The 21380-nt window shown below is 41.1% G+C and overlaps 2 protein-coding genes across 3 annotated transcripts in view; one reads left to right on the plus strand and one right to left on the minus strand.

The window, feature by feature from the left end:
* LOC111578237 (astrotactin-2) overlaps window positions 1-21380 on the minus strand; it is a 398862-nt gene that overhangs the window by 39626 nt on the left and 337856 nt on the right. For both annotated transcript variants that reach the window (XM_055019355.1, XM_055019354.1), the window contains exons 17-18: window positions 9109-9431; window positions 35-168 (exon numbers count right to left, since the gene is read on the minus strand). In XM_055019355.1, coding sequence (XP_054875330.1) covers window positions 35-168; window positions 9109-9431 — 457 coding nt within the window. The remainder of the gene's footprint in view (window positions 1-34; window positions 169-9108; window positions 9432-21380) is intronic.
* Window positions 15306-21265, plus strand: trim32 (tripartite motif containing 32). Its single transcript, XM_023284890.3, has 2 exons — window positions 15306-15404; window positions 16227-21265. Exon 2 carries the CDS (start codon window positions 16234-16236, stop codon window positions 18289-18291), a length of 2058 nt encoding a protein of 685 aa, XP_023140658.1. The 5' UTR covers window positions 15306-15404; window positions 16227-16233; the 3' UTR covers window positions 18292-21265.

Below are 21380 nucleotides of genomic sequence, written 5' to 3' on the forward strand. Positions count from 1 at the left end.
ATTCCTAGGTGTCATGGTGTCACCTCACACTTACATTGGCTGCCTGAGGGGACTGCAGTTAGGCAGGCCATCTTTGCTGAAGGCACTCAGGTCACAGCGACACCAGTTATCAATGACATCGCCCTTTCCAGCACACCAGTATGAGCTCATTGTGGCGCTCTTGAAGGCCTGTAAAGGGTAACAGGTGAGAGAAATGCAATTATCTCTTGGAACATGTGCTCCCTGTCCATCTACGCTTACCCCACCCCCATCTCCCACCCCGGCCACCTTCTCCTTCTCCACCATATTCCAGCACACACAGGCATACGTCCTACTTCTGTCCATATAGTGACTTTCCACTGGCTATATCCGTTTTCTTTTGACTACTCACTAAAATTACCTTTGGGTGCTAGGCTATCAAACCACAGTCTTATAGCCTCTTGAAGAAATGACAAATGGCCAAAATGTCCTTGCTTTGCAAAAATGACCAGAATTCAAAGTCGGTACACACACACAATCCCCCCCCCCCGACACACAGAGAGTGACCTTTTCTTACCTACTGTTCCCAATTACCAGGAGGCAGGAACGTCTCACCTGCATCGACAAGCTTATGCTGTGATATCGTAGATGCACTGTGACTTTTATGATAGAAGTGTGAAAGCTATGACACTCCCCTCCTCCCTCGTTCGATGTGTATGTTTGTGAGATCCGTTGGCGTCGCTGTCGGTCGGACTGTGAAGGGGATGGAGGGGGGCGGGTAGTGAGATATTAAGAGGTGACATCATCTCCTAACATCTCCTTGTGCTACTTCATTAACGGGTGAAAGAAAAAAATCAAAGGCAGAAGCTCAGTCATCCTCTAAAAGGCAGCAAAATGCCAATATAACCGTCAAAGCAATAAAGTATAATGTCAGGGCTTTCCCTAAAGCCACAGGCATGATAGAGAGTGAGTTCAAGGGAGTTCGCAAGCACTCTGGCTCCCCCTGTCACACTCCGGATCAATGGAGCACTCCGTTATTTATGTGCTCTAACTGGTTGGCAGTGCTGCTGCCTCATGCAGACTACTTTGGAGATGTGCTTGATCATGGTCACAAAAATAGGACACTGGAACCATGCGGAAACGTTATCATTGGGTACCAGGCATCCAACAAAAAGCGAGAGAGGAGCCACTCCTTTGTTCCAATACACCATGACTTTCACTTATCCGAAAGCAAAGCAGCTGATGAGACCACACACATCTCGAAGATGACTGCTCACATGCTGAATGTACACATGGGCACATACAATCGTGCACAAACAAACTCCAATTAATGATTGGTTTCCACAGTTGGCTGTTTCATTTTGTTGGAAAGATGCCAAAGAAAAATTCTGCAGTATGTTGATTAGTAGAAGTGACATTTGAGATGACTTTAGTCATAGTCCTGACCAGAAAGGCAGACAGCTTAGCCAAAAAAGAGTCAGGGTACGCACTCTAAAGCTGATGTTAGCATTTCCACAACACTGCATTGTTAGCTGTAAAGGAGGCTCAACAGACTTTCATGGGAACTGACTTCCTCCAGTACCGCTTACGTTCACTCAAGACAAAATACCTTGAGAGTTCAAGTGACCTAAATGAGCAGCAGAGGAAAGAGTGAGGAAGAAAAAGAGACTGAGACTTGAGAGACCAAAGAAAATAGGACAGTAAAAAAATCAGCAAGATGAACAAGGAAACAAAGGTGTGAAAAAGGAGACTTCCGACTCTCAAAGTATTCCCCCACTTTACTAGGGAATGGATTCCTCAGTAGTCAAGGCTTTCTCATTATATATCCTCCAATACAAACCCCTCTAAATGAGCCTGCTGAATGAGCAGTTATTATAGGGGGTAGGCAAGTACTGTAATCCATGGCCATATAATAACCCCCTGGAAAACCAAAAAGGTTATTATGTTTCTCCCTCCTTGCCTGAACCCATGTGGCTAACTGCTGCCAGAAAACAACAGCAGCAGGAGTCTTGCCACCTCATGTCTATGGGAAGCAGGCCACAGACAAAGGCAACATGAAAAACCTGGGCTCAAGGTATATGCACGCACACAGACTAGACAAATATGAGAAATGACTTCCGATACTGGGGGCGAAAGAGAGAAAGACCACAGGACCGTCATGCGTTTACCACCACCAGATTCCTAGGAAAACCCCATATGGGTCTGTGCGCTTGATTGCATGGCTGCACATGTGAAAAACAGACAAAGCGATTACCACCGTGTTTATGTTTGAAGAGTAATGCAAGCCAGTCTCCACTGGGTAAACAGGGAATCTAATTGTGGTTTAGGGAATGAGGTGGGGAGCTGGGTGGAGGGCACAGGAGGTAAAACAGAGATGAGGATTTACAGAAAGGCAAGAAAAAGTGATAGTTCACTAATACATGCAAAGTGATAATATGTCAAGTGTGCGGTGGTGAAGACAGCAGTAAGTCTTGTGGGTGCGAGAGAAAAAGGGTTTGGGTCAGTAAGGAAAATCTTTTTAGTGAAATGAACACAACAGTGAAAGGTCTAGGTCGGAGTACTTCTATGTTCAGTGCAGTTATTAGATACGTCACACTTGACAAGCGGAGGCTACTCTATCCTTTATTGATTAACCACAGATCATGCATTTCCCAGAACACTACAAATCCATACACATTCTGTGTTGACCAGATATGGGTAGGGAACAAACCGTATCCATTAGGCTTCATATTAGAAAAGCAAGTGTTTTGACAAAGACGCTCCTGTCTGAGCATTGACTGTAACAGTGTAAGACAGCTTTTGTGCAGTCATGACAGATTTGCTTTCAGGAACTGGTGATGCCCCTACTGTTACAATAACACATGGTTCTACCGTTTCACAAATATGCCACAATTCATCTCCACTGACCTTATCGATACTGAGCGAATTGAGCTGAAATGTAATCACTGGCTGCTTTGAACAGAAGACAAGAAAGATCAGCAAACAGCAAGGCCACTGAGCATCAGCAACAACTCCAGCCACAAATTCCAGGCCTTGACGTCATTTAGACCTTGCAGACTCACTGGCACCATAACACAATTTGGACCTTTCACTTTCGTCGAAGCCTGTCGTGACTTACAAGAAGGCAAGGGAGGCCATTGTGACCTCTTTAATATATTAATCTGTTTGTCTAGTCTACGCTGACCATATTACTGTCCGTATTCAGAGGCTAATACACAAAAACACTGGCCAGCTGGCCCACAGTATTGATTTATAAGATAATCAACAGTGGTGGTAAAGAGTCTAAGTCAGCACACACAGCACACCATCATGGTGTCCTAAGTGTGTGTCTCTGTGTGTGTCTCTGTGTGTGTGTCTGTGTGTGCTTGCGCATCAACGCATTTATGTGGCCTTTCCAATCATTCAAGGCTAATGGTGTTAACAAAGGAACCAATGGGCTGTTTCTAGGAACCTTATCAGAAGTAGTGCTTCCAGGAAATGGGACACTAGGGGCAGTTTGAGGGTTGGTTCACCCAGAGGTTGATGGGGGATTGCCACATCATTCGAGAACCCTCAAACACCGTGTAGGACAGCGTTTGTTGTGTACCACCTCAGTCTGAGGACTTTCTCGGCCAATCTGACCTGCCCAGCAGAGTAATTGAAAGGTTGGCCTGCTATCTCACTTTGTGTTACAAAACAACAATGCAGCTCAACAGTTAAAGAAAGTCAACACAGAAGAGGGAGAAAACAGAGGGAAGAAGTTATTGTATGATTTAAAACCAAAGACAGAGCTAAATCTTGAATTATGAATTGTGTTTTTATTTTCTTAGGCACTTAAGGGTTTAATTATTTTTGATGAATCCGAGGAAACAGCTTGCGTGCACACTTTTGTTTTTGAACAGTCTGGTATTTAGACAAATCATACTGTCCTTGTTCTATGTAAAAAAAAAAAACCATTCTGATTTATTTAGGGCTAGTATGAGTCTTTAGCAGTCTGTGTTTGGCAAATGAAATGAATCAAGAGGCCTTTTAGTATGAAATCTTACAGAATACATTTTCCACTACACTGGAAGCACACTAGGAAGATGTCTCTTAATGACCAGTGTGAAGATTACAAAAAGCAAAGCTGGTTCCAGTGTAAATATGAACAATGGCTACTGCTTTAAGAGTGACCTGAAAAACTGCAAACCTGTCCTTTAATTATGAAATGCTAGTTTGAACTGCTCATTATCAGAGCACATAAGATACATGAGTTCTAAAGTATTATTGAGGCCGGTGTAGTTGGGTCTTTCTAAGCCTTGTCAGGGTTGTGAATTTATCTGTTAAACAGTTTTGTCTGCAGCCTAAAGGATAAGTCTGTACTGCTGCTGATGTAATTAATGCTTACTGGGTGTTGACAAGAACATAATATATACTGGCCATATAGAGCTTACAGGAATCTGTTTAATGATCTACTGTAAAGGAGCATGCACTCTCCTTGGTACTGAAGCTATGTTCCCCGAAACAAAACTCTATGTGTGCATTAGACTGTTATTCTCAGGTTTAGCTTGAGTAGGTTTACATCAATACTGAAATAACAGTGTTTGAAATAAAGCCCTTTTAACATGTAATTCTCAAATTGCAAGGGTTCAAAAGTAATTGGATACTTGGCTGCTAAATGTTTCTTGGGCAGTTGTGGGTCATTTTACTACTAATTTAAGCACAGACAAGCTGACATTTGACTCTGAAGTTGACTGAAAGTTTTCAGTTAGATTAAAGTAGAGTTGTATACCAGTGCAAAGTAAAGACATTACAATGCAATTGAGGAACTTGAAAGAAGGATGGTTAAAAATGAAAAACTTTAATGCCAGGAACCTGTCAGCTGTAATAAAGTCAGTTGGTCTGCAAAAATCAATAGCTTGGTGTGCCTGATTTGCACAACGAAAAAGTAGAAAATGTTTTTTTTCCCTTAATGCATGGTGAGGAAAACACACTAAATACTTGACTCAGACAGCAAGTCAAGAATGCTTTCTGGGAAGCCGATGCACATGTTTCCTTATGAACGACTGTGAGCAGACTTCATAACCATAACCTCAGAGGATTAAGCACAAGATGCAACCCCTGGTAAAGCTCAACCACAGAAAAGCTGGGTTGTAGTTAGCATACTAAAGGAAACGGGTCCAATCTTGGAACAAAGTTCTAGAGACTGATGAGACAAAAAGAAATTCCCTTTAAAACTTTCTTAAGAGCAAAGTGTGGAGAGAAAGCTCAACCCACCACCTCATCTGTCAAACAGGATGGTGGTTCTGTTATGGCCTGGGCATGTATGGCTGCCAATTGAACTGGCACCTATACAGGAGCCTTCTGAGTGCTCACAGTCAGCCAAATGCATCAAAACCCACTGGACGGCATTTCATCATTCAGCAGGACGATGATCCAACAACCTTTTGACGGGCCAAATCGTTCACCACACCTCAGTACAGTTAACCTGCCTTCCACCTGCTGAAGACTAAAGGCTTAAAGATTCCAAAACAAGCAAGAGCTTCACTGCAGAGGAACAACGAAGATAAAGAGTGCCCCAGTGATGTCAATGAGTTGAAGATTTCAAGTAGTCATTTATTGTAAAAAATTTTCCACAAATTATTAAATGGGATAATTTTTTTTACTGAATGTGTATCTGTCTAGTTACTTTTGTAAAGTTTCTGTTCTATATCCCACACGGACCTCCTGAACTGTCGGTAGTTTGCTCCATATTTCTACCCTGCTCTTGTACGTAATGCTGCTACCTCGTTCACTTTGAACCTGCCACCTCCCATCTATGCCACTGAACATGTTGGAGACACGCCCCTACGAAGGGCTGCAGTTCCGGGGTACAGTGAGAGCATGACATCGACCACTCTGCAAGATATAGAGCATTCTGACCCATTAGACTCACAACCAATTTGTTCAAAAGGTTTGCCATAATTCAGTGACAGCAACACAGGACATAGGACTACTGGCAAGCACCACAGGCACAAGCTTATTTATTTATCCACTGAGGTATTTTTCTCTGGCACGGAAACAGTCTGTGGGAGTCTGTGTGTGCATGTGTGTGCTTGCGTGCACCCATCAGGGCCGAGAGCAAGACCACCTTAGTCAAGTCCAATCCAATTCCAAGACTGGTTCCAGTCGAATTCAAGTCAAGACCAGGTTTAAATCATGGCAAGTCAGAGAACAGAGACAACTTAAGAAGTATTTACTGCTAAGACAGAGAGGGAGTAAACCTCAAAAGTATCCTCCCAAATGTAAAACATAAATGTCAACTGCAAGACATTTCTTGCAGTAGGTAAAAAAGAATGAAGGAATTATAAATATAGCTAGAAGCCTAAGCAAGATTTGAGAATTATCTACATAGGCTTCTACATGTGAAATGAATTTCCATTTGTACTGCAGTGAAGAAAATAAACTAAAGAACAAAGATGCATTTAAATAATCTATATATTAATAAGGATCAAGGATCAAACCTTTATTAGTCATTGCACACTTTCATATACAATGAAATTTCATTTGAGCTGCCCTGCCAATGACAGCTTCAGCTGCTGCGCAGTGCTGCGTGCACCTTTTATAATTAATCAATTACAAAAAATCTCAGACTCCCCAATATTTTGCCAACATCTCAGTTATTTTATTTGCTAAGATTTTGGGATAAACAGTACATAAAACCCAAATGGAAGAGAATATAGTTTAATATTAACTTTATTACCACAAGAAATAAGACTAGTGAGTCAGACTATCTACATTTTTTCCTCTATCTGGTTGTACCACACTGACAGGTCTGAGATGTTACTCAGGCAATTATCCAGTATTGACTGATAGGATCAATCTTCTAGGTATCATTTCCCCCCCAATCCTTAACTAGTAGTTGGTAATGTCAGTACTGAGCACATGTACAAAGAAATACTCTGCTCTTTGGCAGAGCCACACAGAGAAAGCTAAGAAGAAGGGAGCCAGTCTAATATTTGTACCATTTAATTCTATTTCTTTTCAGTTCTGGTAGTGGTCTTCACAGGGTAAATTTCCCACTGTGACCAAACCCCCCCTCTGGCTTTAACATGTGATAGATGCGAAAGAGACACATGTCCTGTCCACCAGGTCAGCAGCCAGGGGGAGGTCACTGAAAGATATAGGTATGGCTCAGAAAGGAGGGAGGAAAGAGAGTGATGGATCTGTAGCAGCCAGGTAGTGGGCATACACAGATGCATGAATCCATATAGGTATACAGATATGAGTCCACCTAAGCATGAACTGGACAACTAAGACTCTATTCTGACTGGTTTCGCAAGTTTAAGGTAAAAGAAAAAGGACCTCATCTCTGAGAAAGCTTTTGCAACGTGGCAGCTGTCTTTCCTGATAGACCCAGCCAAGTAGAAAGATAGTCTCAAGCAAAATTGTGTGTGAGACAGATATAAAGAGAGAGAGTGAGAGAGAGGGAGTGGCTGTACATGTGGAGGCGCAGGTTGTCGCTCTTCTTTAATGCAATATACGTATGTGCCATTTTGAGTAGCAGCAGCTGTGGCCAAGAGAAGAAGAGAAAGCGAGGAAAAGAGGAGCAGAGTGATGGACTCCCCTCCCTCCCAAGAGGTCGATGACATCAATAAGAAGCTAATAATCCTGCCTCAAGCTACCTCAGATGGGCTTGCCAGAGCGATCTACTGCAGTCTACCCCTTTTCCTCCTCCTCATACATCTCACTCTCTACATCCCCAGAAGACCAGGGGTGGGTGCAGGGAGAGAAAAGGAATGGATAGCGAGGTGTTGGGAAAGAGAGGGAAAAGAGACATTTTGCTCTTCCTCACGTTTAGGTATTGACGAGGCCCACTAGGGCCGTCTGCTATTGATTGTGCCTCCTTTTCTTTAGGACTGTGGTGCTTGTTATGGGAGGCACGTACAATGTTGTTTGTGTTTGTGACCATGACTGCATATATATATATATATATATATATATATATATATATATATATATATATATATATATATATATATATATATATATATATATATATATATATACGCACACACACACACATAATTTCAGAAGGTAAGGTAATTAGATGCTTGCTTAGAGGGAGCATGAGCCAGTCTGCTCTCTATGTCAGGCATGTGTGCATACATATCTCATGGGTGTGAGTCACCTGCAAACACCTCTGTGTTTTGCTTAAACAGAGCCCACATGTGTCAGAGCTTAGGTAGCGAGACAATGTCAAGAGGAAGCTCCAACACAGCAGAATGTGGTCAACCAAATGTCAAGTGAAGCCAGAGCCCCCTCTTAAATTAGCTTATGGAAAGGAAATCTGATATGATTAACTTTGACTGCAAAAAGATCCAAAGACTCCTCATACAGGATGAATCATAAACACAGTATGTGGCCATTAAGCTGATATTACATTCAGCTGTGTATGCTTGTTTAGGCACACACACACACACACACACACACACACACATATCTCACACATATACACATCGACTACCCCACAAGAGAAAACCATGATGTCATCTTTTTTATGCCCTCTCTATTACGGTGCTCATTTGCCGTGGTCAAAGTTAACCAACTCGTGCCACCTAGGGGTAAATTGTTGCAACTGCATCAGTTAGACACTAGAGGACAATGAATATGTACAGTGTAGAAGGATTACGCCACCATCACATGGCATGAGATTTTTTTTATAATTAGTACATACTAATCAATGAATACATGCTCCTAAATTTGCAGAAAACAGGGTTAAAAGTTGTAGCTTTTGTCACATTTGCAGGAATCCTACTAAAACCACATGCAAATTTGAGTTGTTACAGGTTAATTTTATACAAATTACTCATTAATAAAATGCTAGATTTAAAAAGAAATCAAGGGTTAAGCCTATCATTTAGTTTTTCATTCAAAAATACATTTGATGTAAAAATATGATGACAAAAGTTCATTTCTGGTTGTGTATTTATTTGGTTTCCGGTGGGTATGTTGATGCATCACATCTCTTCACTTGTTTCCTTTTGACATTTTCTGGTTCTATGGTCACTTCCTAAACCTGCCCCTCTCCCTTTAAACACACACATCCACATGCACGTGCACACACACACACACACACACACACACACACACACACACACACGCACACGCACACACACGCACACAGTCTCTACTCCCACGCTGCCTCCTCACCTCTTTGGTGACGTTGTCTTGGACCAGGCTGTAAAGGGGCACGACGCGGCTGACTTCCAGCAGAACAGGGATGGGGGAAGGCTGTTCTCCACTCCTGCTGTTACCACTGTGGCCTCTGCCTGACACTCCCCCCATCATGGCCTGGTGATGGCACAGGTGGCAGCCAGCTGGACAGCTGCCCTTCTCCTCGCAGCGGATCTCCACGCCATTCACCATGTCATCAGACAACAGCTGGCTCTTCTGCAGTGCCGACAGGTAGCTGATGAAGGGGACTGACTTCAGCTCACGCCGCCCACCTCCACCAACTCCCTGGTCTGTTGCCTCTGAAAGGGGTAGGCAGAACAGAAAGGGACGGTATGTGAGAGAGGATGGAGATAAAGATAAACAGTTAACAACAACGATGTTCATTCATTTTAGAAGGAGTTAGGATGAGTGGGGGTGGTAAAAACATCAATCTATTTCTCTTTTATGTGTCCTCTTTGGTAATTATTAAAAGAATCCCTTCGTCTTGAACTCTCTCATATTTCTTTCTGTATAAGAATTTGTCTTCACTTGGAGTACCAATGAAGATTCACAATATGCCAGCTGCATCTGCATCAGCATCTGGATTTACTTGCCAGTTGAGAGAAAAAAAAAAAAGAGAAATAACAACGACTAATCCCTTATTGCCATCAGCTTCCATAGACAAAGGGTGAATTGGAAGGGGGGGATGGAGGGAGGAGGGAGGGGGTGTGACTGGCTTCTTCTCCTGAGTGTAAATTACCACTGTTTGATGTTCTCGCTGAAGTTGGGGGGGGATTCTTTTTCATCACTTCCTCTTTTAGCGAGAAAATAACACACCATGCGGAGAGAAGAGGCAGTGACAGAAGCAGAGGAGGAGGAGAACCAGGAGAGATTGCTACTTGGGTGTTTGGAGGACAAATCTGGCCACATGTTACAGTGGAGCAGATCTGCCATCTGTGCTGATGTGGCAGATGAGCTTTTGTGTCCGTTTACTTTACAAGAACGGAAGATGCAAATGTGGAGTTCAGTTTGTGACGCAGAATGGAGACGTGAGGTATTATCAGTCTGTACTACAAAATGTGGAGAAACAGCAATCCATAGGAAACGATCTGCAGAATAAGACCCCTGCCTGATATTACAGTTTAACACAGAATCAGTGGAAGTTGTCAGGGAACTGTACAATCTACACAACAGGCAAATTACAGCATCCTTTTCGCACTGAAGAACAACACAACATATTTTAAATCAAAATCACACACATTCACTTAAAGAGGCAAGCGGATGGATCAGTGTGATTTAAATGAGTTATTCCCTGCTGACAGTTTTAATCACAGTAAAGTCGAACATCATCTATCAAACTATTCTCAAGAGCAAAGGGACAACATACAGTGCATTAAAAAAAAAATCACAGACGGTTTCCTATATCTCTATATAGATTCTCAGTCATCCAGGTCATGGCAACCATTGGAGCTCAGGAAAAAGCAACTGGACTTCTCTGTTGTGTCTCCTTTACTACCAATAGTGTGAAGTAAGACACAAAAACTTTAATCTCTTAAATTGTTATATTCTGCATAATTACTACAATTTGGGCTGTTTTCAGGAGCTATTTTTAAACTATTCTTATTTGTTAGGAAAAAAAAACATAGGTGCAAAATTTACATTCCATTTTAGCCAAAGCTTCAATTTCAAACAAAGCAATAGAGGACAAATATCTTAACCATCTAAACCCTAGACAGTTTCTTTTTGTTCTTTGCTCCTGTCACATTTTTCTTCACTTTTCACAGCAATATGAAGTCCTGCACCTAAATGGCACAAACATGGGAAGATGTAGAGAGAACTCAGATATGTTCTCTGTGCAGTATGGCACAATTTTAATGATCTAAATCATAAAAAATAAATCGGAAGTTGTTTTAAAAAAACTTAAAAAGTCCGGAGTCAACATGCACAACATTGCATGCACACAAGTGAGACTGATAGTGGAAATAATGTGGCTATACATGCTATAAATATTTTACTACTTATATTTTCAGTTTGATTCCATGGTTGTCTCCTCTCTGCTCTGTGTAAACACAGCCAAGCTCAACTGAAAAGTTCTTGAATTTTTGTCACGTAACTTTTGGGCATAAATGAATCAGTCATGGCTCCATGGTTGCATGAAGGAACCCAGATTTTTATTTTTATTATTATTTTTAATTTAATTTAATTTTTTTTTTATACTAATTATCAGAAATGCTTTATTGATCACCAAGGGACACCTGCTTGATTATCATTAATTTAATTATTAATTAAATATTTAATTATTGCTTTACAGGATCTGATTACTGCAAATGGCATATTTTTTTGCAAATATTTAAATGTGTAGAATTCAGTAATTCTGGTGCAATATCACAGTTTTACTGTGATTTGCCTCTCTTTTTTCTGATGGAACCACACATAACTAGTATATGACTAGTTCAATGACAGTCAGGAAAGGAAATATCTGACAATTGTCAGTGAGTTTCGGGGTTCTGAGGGTTAATAGTGACAGTGAAAAGTGAAAATGAGTGCGTTATGTTAAACAGCGTTTTAACAACAACTGACTGCCATAGTCGAAAAGAAAAGTGACTACACATACATTCTTCAGGGAAGATTCTAGCAGTTTAGTACAGAATATGGCTTGAATGTAAACTGTGCCTCATTCCCAACAGAACATCAAGGACATGACCCCTATGTTCTCAGTGGTAGCCATGACCTCTTGTGTGACTTTGTGTGTGAAAGAGTCCATTTATGTATGTCTTTTTGACTTATTCCCTATGTGCCTCTGAGCAACATTGACAAGCAGCTGAAAGGGTGGGTGGTAACTTCATGTGCAACACTATGTAAACAGGCTCAAGGGGTGGCCCAAGAGCCCAATTACTTTCACTTCTTGAGACAACACAGACACAGCAAAGGGCTGTTGTCACCGTGCTCTGACAATAAATCCCTCAGGTTGGCCGCGGCAATAGCCAGTCTACGTCAGTCCTGCCATCTTTAACTCTTTTCACCTCATATTTATAATTGTTTACATCTATTCCAACAACTACATTTCATTGAGGGATTAGCACTGTCAAGTGAAAAAGTAGAGCAGGATGTGACCACTAGAGTTACCCAATAGACAGGGTACCCTTCAAAAATCTGTTTTTCTCAACTTTTTTATTTTGACAATTTCTTCTCGATTTTGACAATTTCTTCATGTTTTCTTTAGGTGTCTTTACTGTAAGTAGCAAATACTGTAAAGTACATTTCCCTTCTGGGAAATTTACTAAAGCACTATGTGCATGTGTTTGTTTATTTGTGTTTGTGCACCGCACAATTTCACTGAAATCTGACCAATGGTGACACCCTTCACCAAGATTAAGACAAATTAAACTGGACCACATGTAGTTTTGTGCAGTTAAAGGAGGGGCCCACCACTTTGCCTCTTTATAAACTATGATAGCTCTTTTCTGTATTGAATGAATGTGATCTTTATGCAACACCTGCAGTGATCAAATGTAGTAAAGACATAAATGGAATAAACTTAGTAGTCATTGACTACCTTTGAATGTCTTTGTACACCGGTTGCAGCATAATAACTTATCAGGGGTACATCCCCTTTGCCCGGGGTTATGTTGCTCATGCACCAACAATGGAAAGGTCACGTGTCATGCAAGTTAATAAGATGTTGTCACATATGTTTGGTATGAGTGGTGATATTATTGCTTTATTGAAACAACAGGACTTCAAGCTCATATACTCTATTACCTTTGGATAGAATTTGCCTTTTGTAATAAAATAATGGTGTAGCAAGAGGCACAGCACTGCAATTATGCTTCACTGGCCTGTTAATAGCAGGCTATTGCAAAATAACCCTTATTGGATCAATGTTATATGATGCACACACATGAACACATCTGTTGATTTTTATTGTTTCTTTGATGTCAACTGTTGGATGGCACAACATTTTCCTCCACTCAATAACCCAAAATCAGAAATCTCATGGTTTAGTCATCGAAAGCCCATCAAACTTCATTCAGAACAATGTGAATGTGAAACCCTGAAATGTGGGAACACTGTTTAATTCAGATCAAAACTCTAAATCACAGATCAGAAACGGTGAACAGCCCTGTTTCCTTAAACTAAGAACCATGTCTTTCTTTTCTTACACTCCAACTCAAAGAAAATCATTCACAAGTTTATTGTCTCAAAAGTTAACCAACAGTTACTCCCTACTTTAATTCAGAATGCAGCAGCTCAGCTTCTTACTGGTTTTAGCTGATGACATCACATCACCCCAATCCAATCTTCTATCCATTGGCTCTCTGTTTGTTTCTGGACTGATTGAAAGATTTTCCTGATCACTTTTAACTCTCATCTGGGTTCTGGCGACAAAATACACAGCAGAAATGTTGACCTCATATGAATCAACTCACAGCCTTAGATCCTCAGGTGGGGCCTTTCTGGCTGTTCCAAGGTTGAGGCTTAAATCTAAAGGTGACTGTGCCTTTGCCATCAGGGCCCATTGGAAGGACCTGGCTGAGGAGATAAGCCTCACAGAATCAATGACGTCTTTTAAATCATTTCTAAAGCCCCATTTTTATAGACTTGGTTTTATGCGACGTCTTTAAATCGCTTTTCAATTTTTTCATTGATTTTATTATTAAATTCCTATTTATTTGACATATTGCATTTTTTCATAGCTTGTTTTATCTTTATCCTGATTTCACCTTAATTGCTTTGCTTTGTTTGGCCTTACTGTCTGGTCTCCTGTTGTTGTTTTGCCTTCTGGGTATTCAGCGCTTTGTAAAATCTTGTTTTTAAAAGTGCTATAAAAATCAAAAAATCAAAAGTGGAATATACAGTGTATAATGTTTGTATTTATATATTATATTATATTATATTATATTATATTATATTATATTATATTATATTATATTATATTATATTATATTATATTATATTATATTATATCATAGTATGTTGTTTCACCCACTGTGTGCAGGAGCGCTGCGTGAACATTTTATAGTAGACTTACTCTGACATCTAGTGGTTGTTCTCTATAATTGCAGGCAAAAAGCATTTTCCTAACATCTGGACATTTTTGAATGCAGCAGAGGCTTACTTTTTTCAGTCTATTTACTTGTTCTTTGCAGGGTAGGTGCAATGAATAAATATGTCCTCCTGCTAAAACATCACAAGTTTTTCCTTTCAGGACAAGATACAGTTTATTTAAATAATATTAAACAAAATGCAGCAGTGATGGGAACAATTTAGCTTAAATACTGTGTATGTAAATCAGCATGATTCAATTTGCCATTTGTTAAAAAGGAATGTTGTCAATAAGGCAAATAAAACTCTGTGAAATAGATGTGATGTTTTCATGTCACAAGTGAAATTCCATGAACTGTATCCCAACATTTTTCATGCCACATGTCTGCCAAAACTGATTTTTGAAGGTTTAACGTCCAGTTTGCAAAGTCTACAGCTGCTTGGATCTAGAATAAACAGTCATAAATTGCTAATTAAAAGTGCCTGTGCTCAATTTTAATATTTCTTGGAAGTAAATAATTGTAATAAACATGCTTGCAGTTTATAGCGTAATAAAGCATGACTTTAGGATGATTATAGGCAACAACAATTTCCAATGTTTAGGGTTTATGTGTTAGGTATGTGTAATATGTTTGTTTAGACTGTAATTACCATAATTTAATGGGATGGGTGGATTTTATATAGATAATTAAACTAATGACCCCTTTCGCAATTATCCTATGGGTTATACTCTTTAGAATATAAACTCTATGAATGAAATCAAGCCATTTTGGTGCATCAGTGACACGTCAGTCACAATGTAGGGGCTGTCATGACTTACTTACATGCAGAAAACTGCATTTTATGGGTTGGATTGGTCCTTTAAAGCTATTTCAAGCAGTAAAAACAATTGGATTGCTTCAGTCTACTGCACAGAGTAGACAAAGTAATGCAAAGACATAAGATAATCTGACTCCAACGGACAGCAATCAGCTCTTGGCATGCATTTACTTTTTAGCACTACACCTTGCGGAAATCGCATGGAAATATGCTCGGTGGATCATCAGGAACTTGCCGTAACCTAACTTGCCGTACAAACCCGCCCAGCAGCCAATCAGAACAGCGTTCAGCCTCGGCGCGGCGCGTAATACGTCACGACGTACGCAAAGTCGTCAACACTGCAGTCTTTCACTAGCAGCTGCAGTAGCAGAGAGGCAGCACGCCCACAACAACCTCTGCACTGTCAACCAGCAAACACTGAAGAAAAGGTAATGTTCTAAAGCAAAAAATGCCAAAAGAGAAACACTTCGGCGAGCTACAGATGTTCTATTTAAATGCACGTCCTTCAAAAGTAGCCCTGTAATACTGTTGAATAACACTGTCGCGTTAAAGATAGCGTTAACATTTGTTGTCTTGTGCAGAGGCCTCCGATTTACTTGTCGTTTGTAAGGCTGAAGTGCAAATGTCAACCCCTTATAAAGCAACCAGAGAGCATGATAGTGTCGTTAGGGATGAGCTAATGCGCTGGCTTATCACATTGCTGGTCATTATCATTGCATGGCACGATCGTGTGTCAGTTAGCTCACCTGAAACAGCAGCACTAGCCAAACAGCACTCGTCTATTAGCTTACCTACCTACTGTTATCACCGTTGCCTTATTTTGGAAGCTTGTTTTCTTTGTCAGTGTGTTCAGTTGTGACTAATTTTTATCTTTGCCAAGGGAATAACATGTCCTTGTCAGTTTCTTCTGACGTTAACATGGCTATATAGCGACAACTAGCTACTTTGCAACACTAGCTTGCTGTGCTAGTTACAGCTCTCCATATGCCCCGCAAATGAGCCTCAAACTAGTCCACTAACGTTAGATTTACTGCAGTGTCGTTGCGGTGACAGTTCCTGCATCAGATGAGCACCTGTCATGTGTAATTTGATTGCTCTGCTGCACCATAACACTAAACTGTGAGGCATAACAAGCTGATTACGGTGGTGGTGATGCTCAGTTTCTCGCCTTAGTTGTGTGACATGCTTTACTCTCACACAGAATGGTGAAATATTACAACACTTTGCCTTTTTTGCTCTCCCCACTCAAGGACCATAATGGCGGCTGCATCTCCCCCACTAGACCCAGATCTCATGAGAGAGGTTCTCGAATGCCCCATCTGCCTGGAGACCTACAACCAGGAGCAAATGAGACCCAAACTCCTGCAGTGTGGTCACACAGTGTGCAGGCAGTGTCTGGAGAAGCTGCTGGCTAATACCATCAACGGTGTCCGCTGTCCCTTCTGCAGCAAGGTGTCCCGAATGAGTAGCATCTCCCAGCTGGCTGATAATCTCACCGTGCTCAAGATTCTAGATTGCACTATATCCTGCAGTGCCGCTGCTGCTGCCCTAATGTGCAAGTCCTGCTGCAACCGACTGCCACGACAGTACTGCCACGACTGCGCCACAGTTCTCTGTGAGCTCTGTAAAATGGAGGATCACCTGCATCAAGGCCATTCGGTCCAGCCAATAAGGTTGGCAGCTGAGCAGCGTCGTAAAGAACTGGGCGGAAAGCTGACTGCTCTCCGTGATGTTATAGAAGAGATTCAGAAGAAGAAGACAGCGATTGAAAACATTACCAAGTCTTTGAGACTAAAGTACCGAGCAGTTCAGCAGGATTACACTACAGCTGAGTCGCGTCTTCAAGAGGAGCTCACCAGATCTCGAAGGACATTCGCAGCTTCCATGGCAGAAGTGGAAAAGCTCAACGCGCAGGTCCTAGAGGAGCAGACATATCTTCTTAACATTGCAGAGGTAAAAGTGGTGTCACGCTGCGATTATCTGACAATGCGTGTGAGGCAGAGCGATACCGCCTTGCTAAAGGATGATGGTGGAAGCAGTGATGATGAGGAGCTGGATCTGAGGAGCAGTTTACCCACAATGTTTCAGCTGCAAGACCCAGAGCTGATCAAAACAGAGCACTCTAAACCTGTAGAAGTGGGCCAAGTGACCACAAACACTTACACTGTCAATACAGATGATGAGGAGACTGGGTTAGAGATTGCACTTGAGAGTGATGTCAGTGGGGTAGCTGGGGCAGTAGGGGCTACAGGTGGTGCAATGGGGGCTCCGGTGGATCTTTACCGAGATATTGACATGGTGGCAGCTGTAGAGGAGACAGTATGTGGTTCACCAGGTAGCTTTAAGTCAAAGTCCATGGATGCAGGAGGGGGATCACCTGGTGCAGCTGGGGTAACTTCAGGGCCCCCAGTCTGCCAGTTTGTGAAGAAGATGGGTTGTAAGGGAGCTTTACCTGGCATGTTCAATTTACCAGTCAGCATCTGCGTAGCACAGCAAGGTGAAGTACTGGTAGCTGACCGTGGGAACTACCGTGTACAGATTTTTAATCGCAAAGGTTTCCAACGTGAAATCAGGCGCAATGCCAGTAGCATTGACAACTTCGTTCTGAGCTTCCTTGGCGCTGACCTCCCTAACCTCATCCCCTTATCTATTGCTGTGACTCCTCAAGGCCTGATCGGTGTCACTGACAACTATGATAACTCAGTTAAAGTCTACACCATGGATGGGCACTGTGTGGCTTGCCACAAGAACCAGCTGATTAAACCCTGGGGCATTACTGCCATGCCATCAGGCCAATTTGTTGTGTCAGACGTGGAAGGTGGAAAGCTGTGGTGTCTTGCAGTGGACCGCAATGTAGGTGTGGTCAGCTACAACCGACTGTGCTCTGCTGTCCGGCCAAAGTTTGTGACATGCGATGCAGCTGGAACAGTGTATTTCACCCAGGGCCTGGCACTGAACTTTGAGAAACGGCACAATGAGCCACACCTGGAGGGTGGCTTCTCCATCGGTTCAGTCGGTACCGATGGCCAGCTTGGCAAACAGCTCAGCCACTTCTTCTCAGAGACAGAGGACTTCCGCTGTATCACTGGCATGTGTGTGGATGCCAATGGGGACTTGCTGGTTACAGACAGTGGCAGGAAAGAAATCCTCCAGTTTCCCAAAGAAGGTGGATTCAATATTCTGATCCAGGAAGGGCTGACCTGCCCTGTGGGAGTGGCCACCACCCAGAAAGGACAGCTGCTGGTGCTGGATTGTTGGGATCACTGTGTCAAAGTCTACACGTACATTCAAAGGAGGCATTCTTCCACTTCCTAGAAGAAATGTCCAGTCTAATTGCCCGTGAGCTTGAAAGATTTAGTAGGTATGTTTGAGTAGGTCTGTATGGAAGCTTGGAAACGGAAGAAACACACTATTATTTGTCACTTTAGTTTAGCTGCAGTCCAGACTATTTTCACTCCAGCTTCCATTGAGTTATTTACTGAATGTTTTCAGTCAGTTCAGGTTCAGTTTGAATCCTACTGGATTTTAATTTAATACCTCAAATTCAATCTGGTTATACTAATGGATCATAATAGTAAGACAGACCTTGCTAAATTTTTAGATCAAAGGGACTGGCAAATTGTCATATTGGACTAAGCAGCAGGAGCCATTCATGTTAAAGCTACTGAGGCACAAAGTACAGATGATTTTCCTTCCTCTGTTGTTGGCTGCTTTATCCACCATTCAGCCTGACTGTGTTTGATGCATGGCTTTCACTGATTTGGCTCAGCTTTGCAGCAGAAAAAATGGGGAGGAAGAAGAGCTGAAAATGAACATGTATTTGCATATGAAATAAAGCATACCAAGGCTTTTGGCCTGTGAAGCACTTTATTATCGACACGCCACTGTTTCCTAGTGTTAGGTTTTAGTAGCACAGACTTACGTTGATGTTGCTGAATGCAGCTGGCAGCTTTAAAGTTTACTGTGCAGTGAGCTACTGGCAATACAGTAATCAAGTACCAGCATTCATTGAATTGCATTCAGTAACATTCAGGGAACATTTAAATATTGGATATGAAGTTATCTACAGAAAAGAAGGGTTAAACTGCAAAATCACAACATGATGTACTGTGGAGGAAATAAATATGGGGTGGTGGTGATAAGGTCATATACTGGAGTTCTGTGGATTGATGTTTGTTTACTCATGTTGCCAGGAAACATCTTAACATTACATGTTAAATAAGTCTGTTTTTATTTGCTGAAGCTTATTTAAGGGTAGCTGAGTTAATGCAATCAGAGGAGTTTCTGATGTTTATTTTACAGTTGTTATTTTTTGTGGTACTTTTGGAGCACATTGCTATCTTTTTTTATATTTACTAATACTGCCCTGCACGCCAGTGTATGTCAGCCTCAAAGTAAGAAAACAGTTTCAGCTTCAGTGACATTTTCTGAGCAAAGGTCACTAAAATCCACAGTTTGGTTTACAAACACTTTTCTGTCTATATGTTTTTTATTTAACCTTCTCCCAGCGATGTTCCTGCCACAGCCTCACTCACTGTGTCTGTGTAAGGCAGGCTGAATTCAAATACGCCACATAAAATCCTTGTCTTTCTGCTGCAGATCATATTCAGGCTGTTCTGCTCAGTCATTGATTTCATCTCAATTTCAGACATTTTCATGCCCTTCTGTTTGTTTTTTGTTTAACCCGTAGCATTAATATCATATTGAGCAGTTTTACTTAGCAAAACCCACGCAGTAGCTTCTGCTTTTAGTCTCTCATACAGACATGTGTCCATTACGAACAGAGTAGAAAGGTCCTAAGATAACAGATCACCTTTGAAGCTTGGCGGGTTTTTAAAAGTTCAAGGCTCTGTTATTTACATTGCTTCCGCTATGTCCAATCATCTATAAATGGCTTTAAACTTCTATGCATGTATCGCCAACACCCAGCACCCGTATCCCATTAAGTGTAACGATACAGCAGATGTGTGTGTAACTCCAATAATGTTTACGAATTTAGTTAAAACCTGACATTTATTCCAGACAGCGTGCTCCATGCCATGTTTCCTCCAGCCTGCCTTCTGGTTGCACAGTCTTTGTAGGGATCACAGCTGCCAGGAGTGTTCAGAATATCACTGCGAGGATAATGATGAGTGAAAACTCCAGCATCACATCCCAAAGTTGGCTTTTTGTTACATTAGGTTGGTTTCCGTGTCTCCCTCAGGTTTTTATTCAACACTAGATAACTTGCAACTCTCTCAAGTGTTGGTGCATATGGTAACAACAACAGCCATATACAGTGTTTTGCTAGTTCGTGCATAGTGTTTGTTCACAGTAAACAGGTCTCTGTGTATTTGTTTTGGTTTTTTATTATCGTGTAAAATTTTGAGTCGAAATGAGGCATGAGGAAGATGATACTTTCAGGTAAAATAACAAAAGACAACTTCACTAAACAATCAGTTAAAATATTTAGTGGCCTAAATATGGGGAATCGAGTTAATCATTGAATCCCCTATATTAATACTGTATGTAACGAGTCATAAATAGTAAATGCATATCTTCCAATCCACATTTGCTCATTACAGTGTATCGCATACTGACTCAGTTTCAGCCTTAAAATTAAATCATTTCACAAAGCTGACCTTAACTCTGCACCTAGAGCCCTTTTAAACAGCAAAATTCAAATATGCATATCTATGAATCAAACTATCATGAACAATAAGTGTTTTTGATATTTCCACATAAGCAACGAGATTAGGAGAGGGAAAAAGAAGTAGGTCAGCTGTGACAGTCATATCTTTGTGCTTTTATATTTTAAGTGGTGTGTTTGTTTTGTTGTTAGACCATGCTATATCAGCACCAAATACATTTTGATTTAAGACTTCCAGCTGCATGTCATCCTTGCCAACAGAGTTTTTTTTTAGTGCTACACTTATTTCAAGTGATCACTAGAAGTAGTCATTACTAGAGAATATTCAAAACATTTACATTGACATAAAAATGCATAAAATGCTAGAAAAATCAAGTGTCCTTGTGTCAGTGTGGTGAACATCAGTGTCTCACATAATCTGGATATGTTTTATTTCTATTTCATCAGAGAGAACTAATGTCCTTGCACAGTGTTTTTAATTTATACTACTGGTTTGTTATGTTGCACTTTGTCCATGAACTAAACTCCCACATCCTTCAGGGTTTGTCGTTTGGAGGCTATGATTTTAAAAATGTGTTGAACACATTACGGACATCTGTGTAGTCAAATTCATGTTTGTATTGTTGATAATTTGAGTGCAATAAACATTTATGAAACAAATGGCTGAAATATCTGTAGAATTGTTTTCTTTATGCCACATCTTTGTGTTTATATGACCACTATATTTTAAAGAAAGACTTTATTGCAGTGCATGTCTGGCTGTAAAGTCTATTTA

This window comes from Amphiprion ocellaris, chromosome 17 (assembly GCF_022539595.1).
Source record: "Amphiprion ocellaris isolate individual 3 ecotype Okinawa chromosome 17, ASM2253959v1, whole genome shotgun sequence".
NCBI lineage: Eukaryota > Metazoa > Chordata > Actinopteri > Pomacentridae > Amphiprion > Amphiprion ocellaris.

What these genes read in the sequence shown, in the direction of transcription:
- trim32 (XM_023284890.3), top strand. Translation starts at nt 16,234, where the DNA reads ATGGCGGCTGCATCTCCCCCACTAGACCCAGATCTCATGAGAGAGGTT.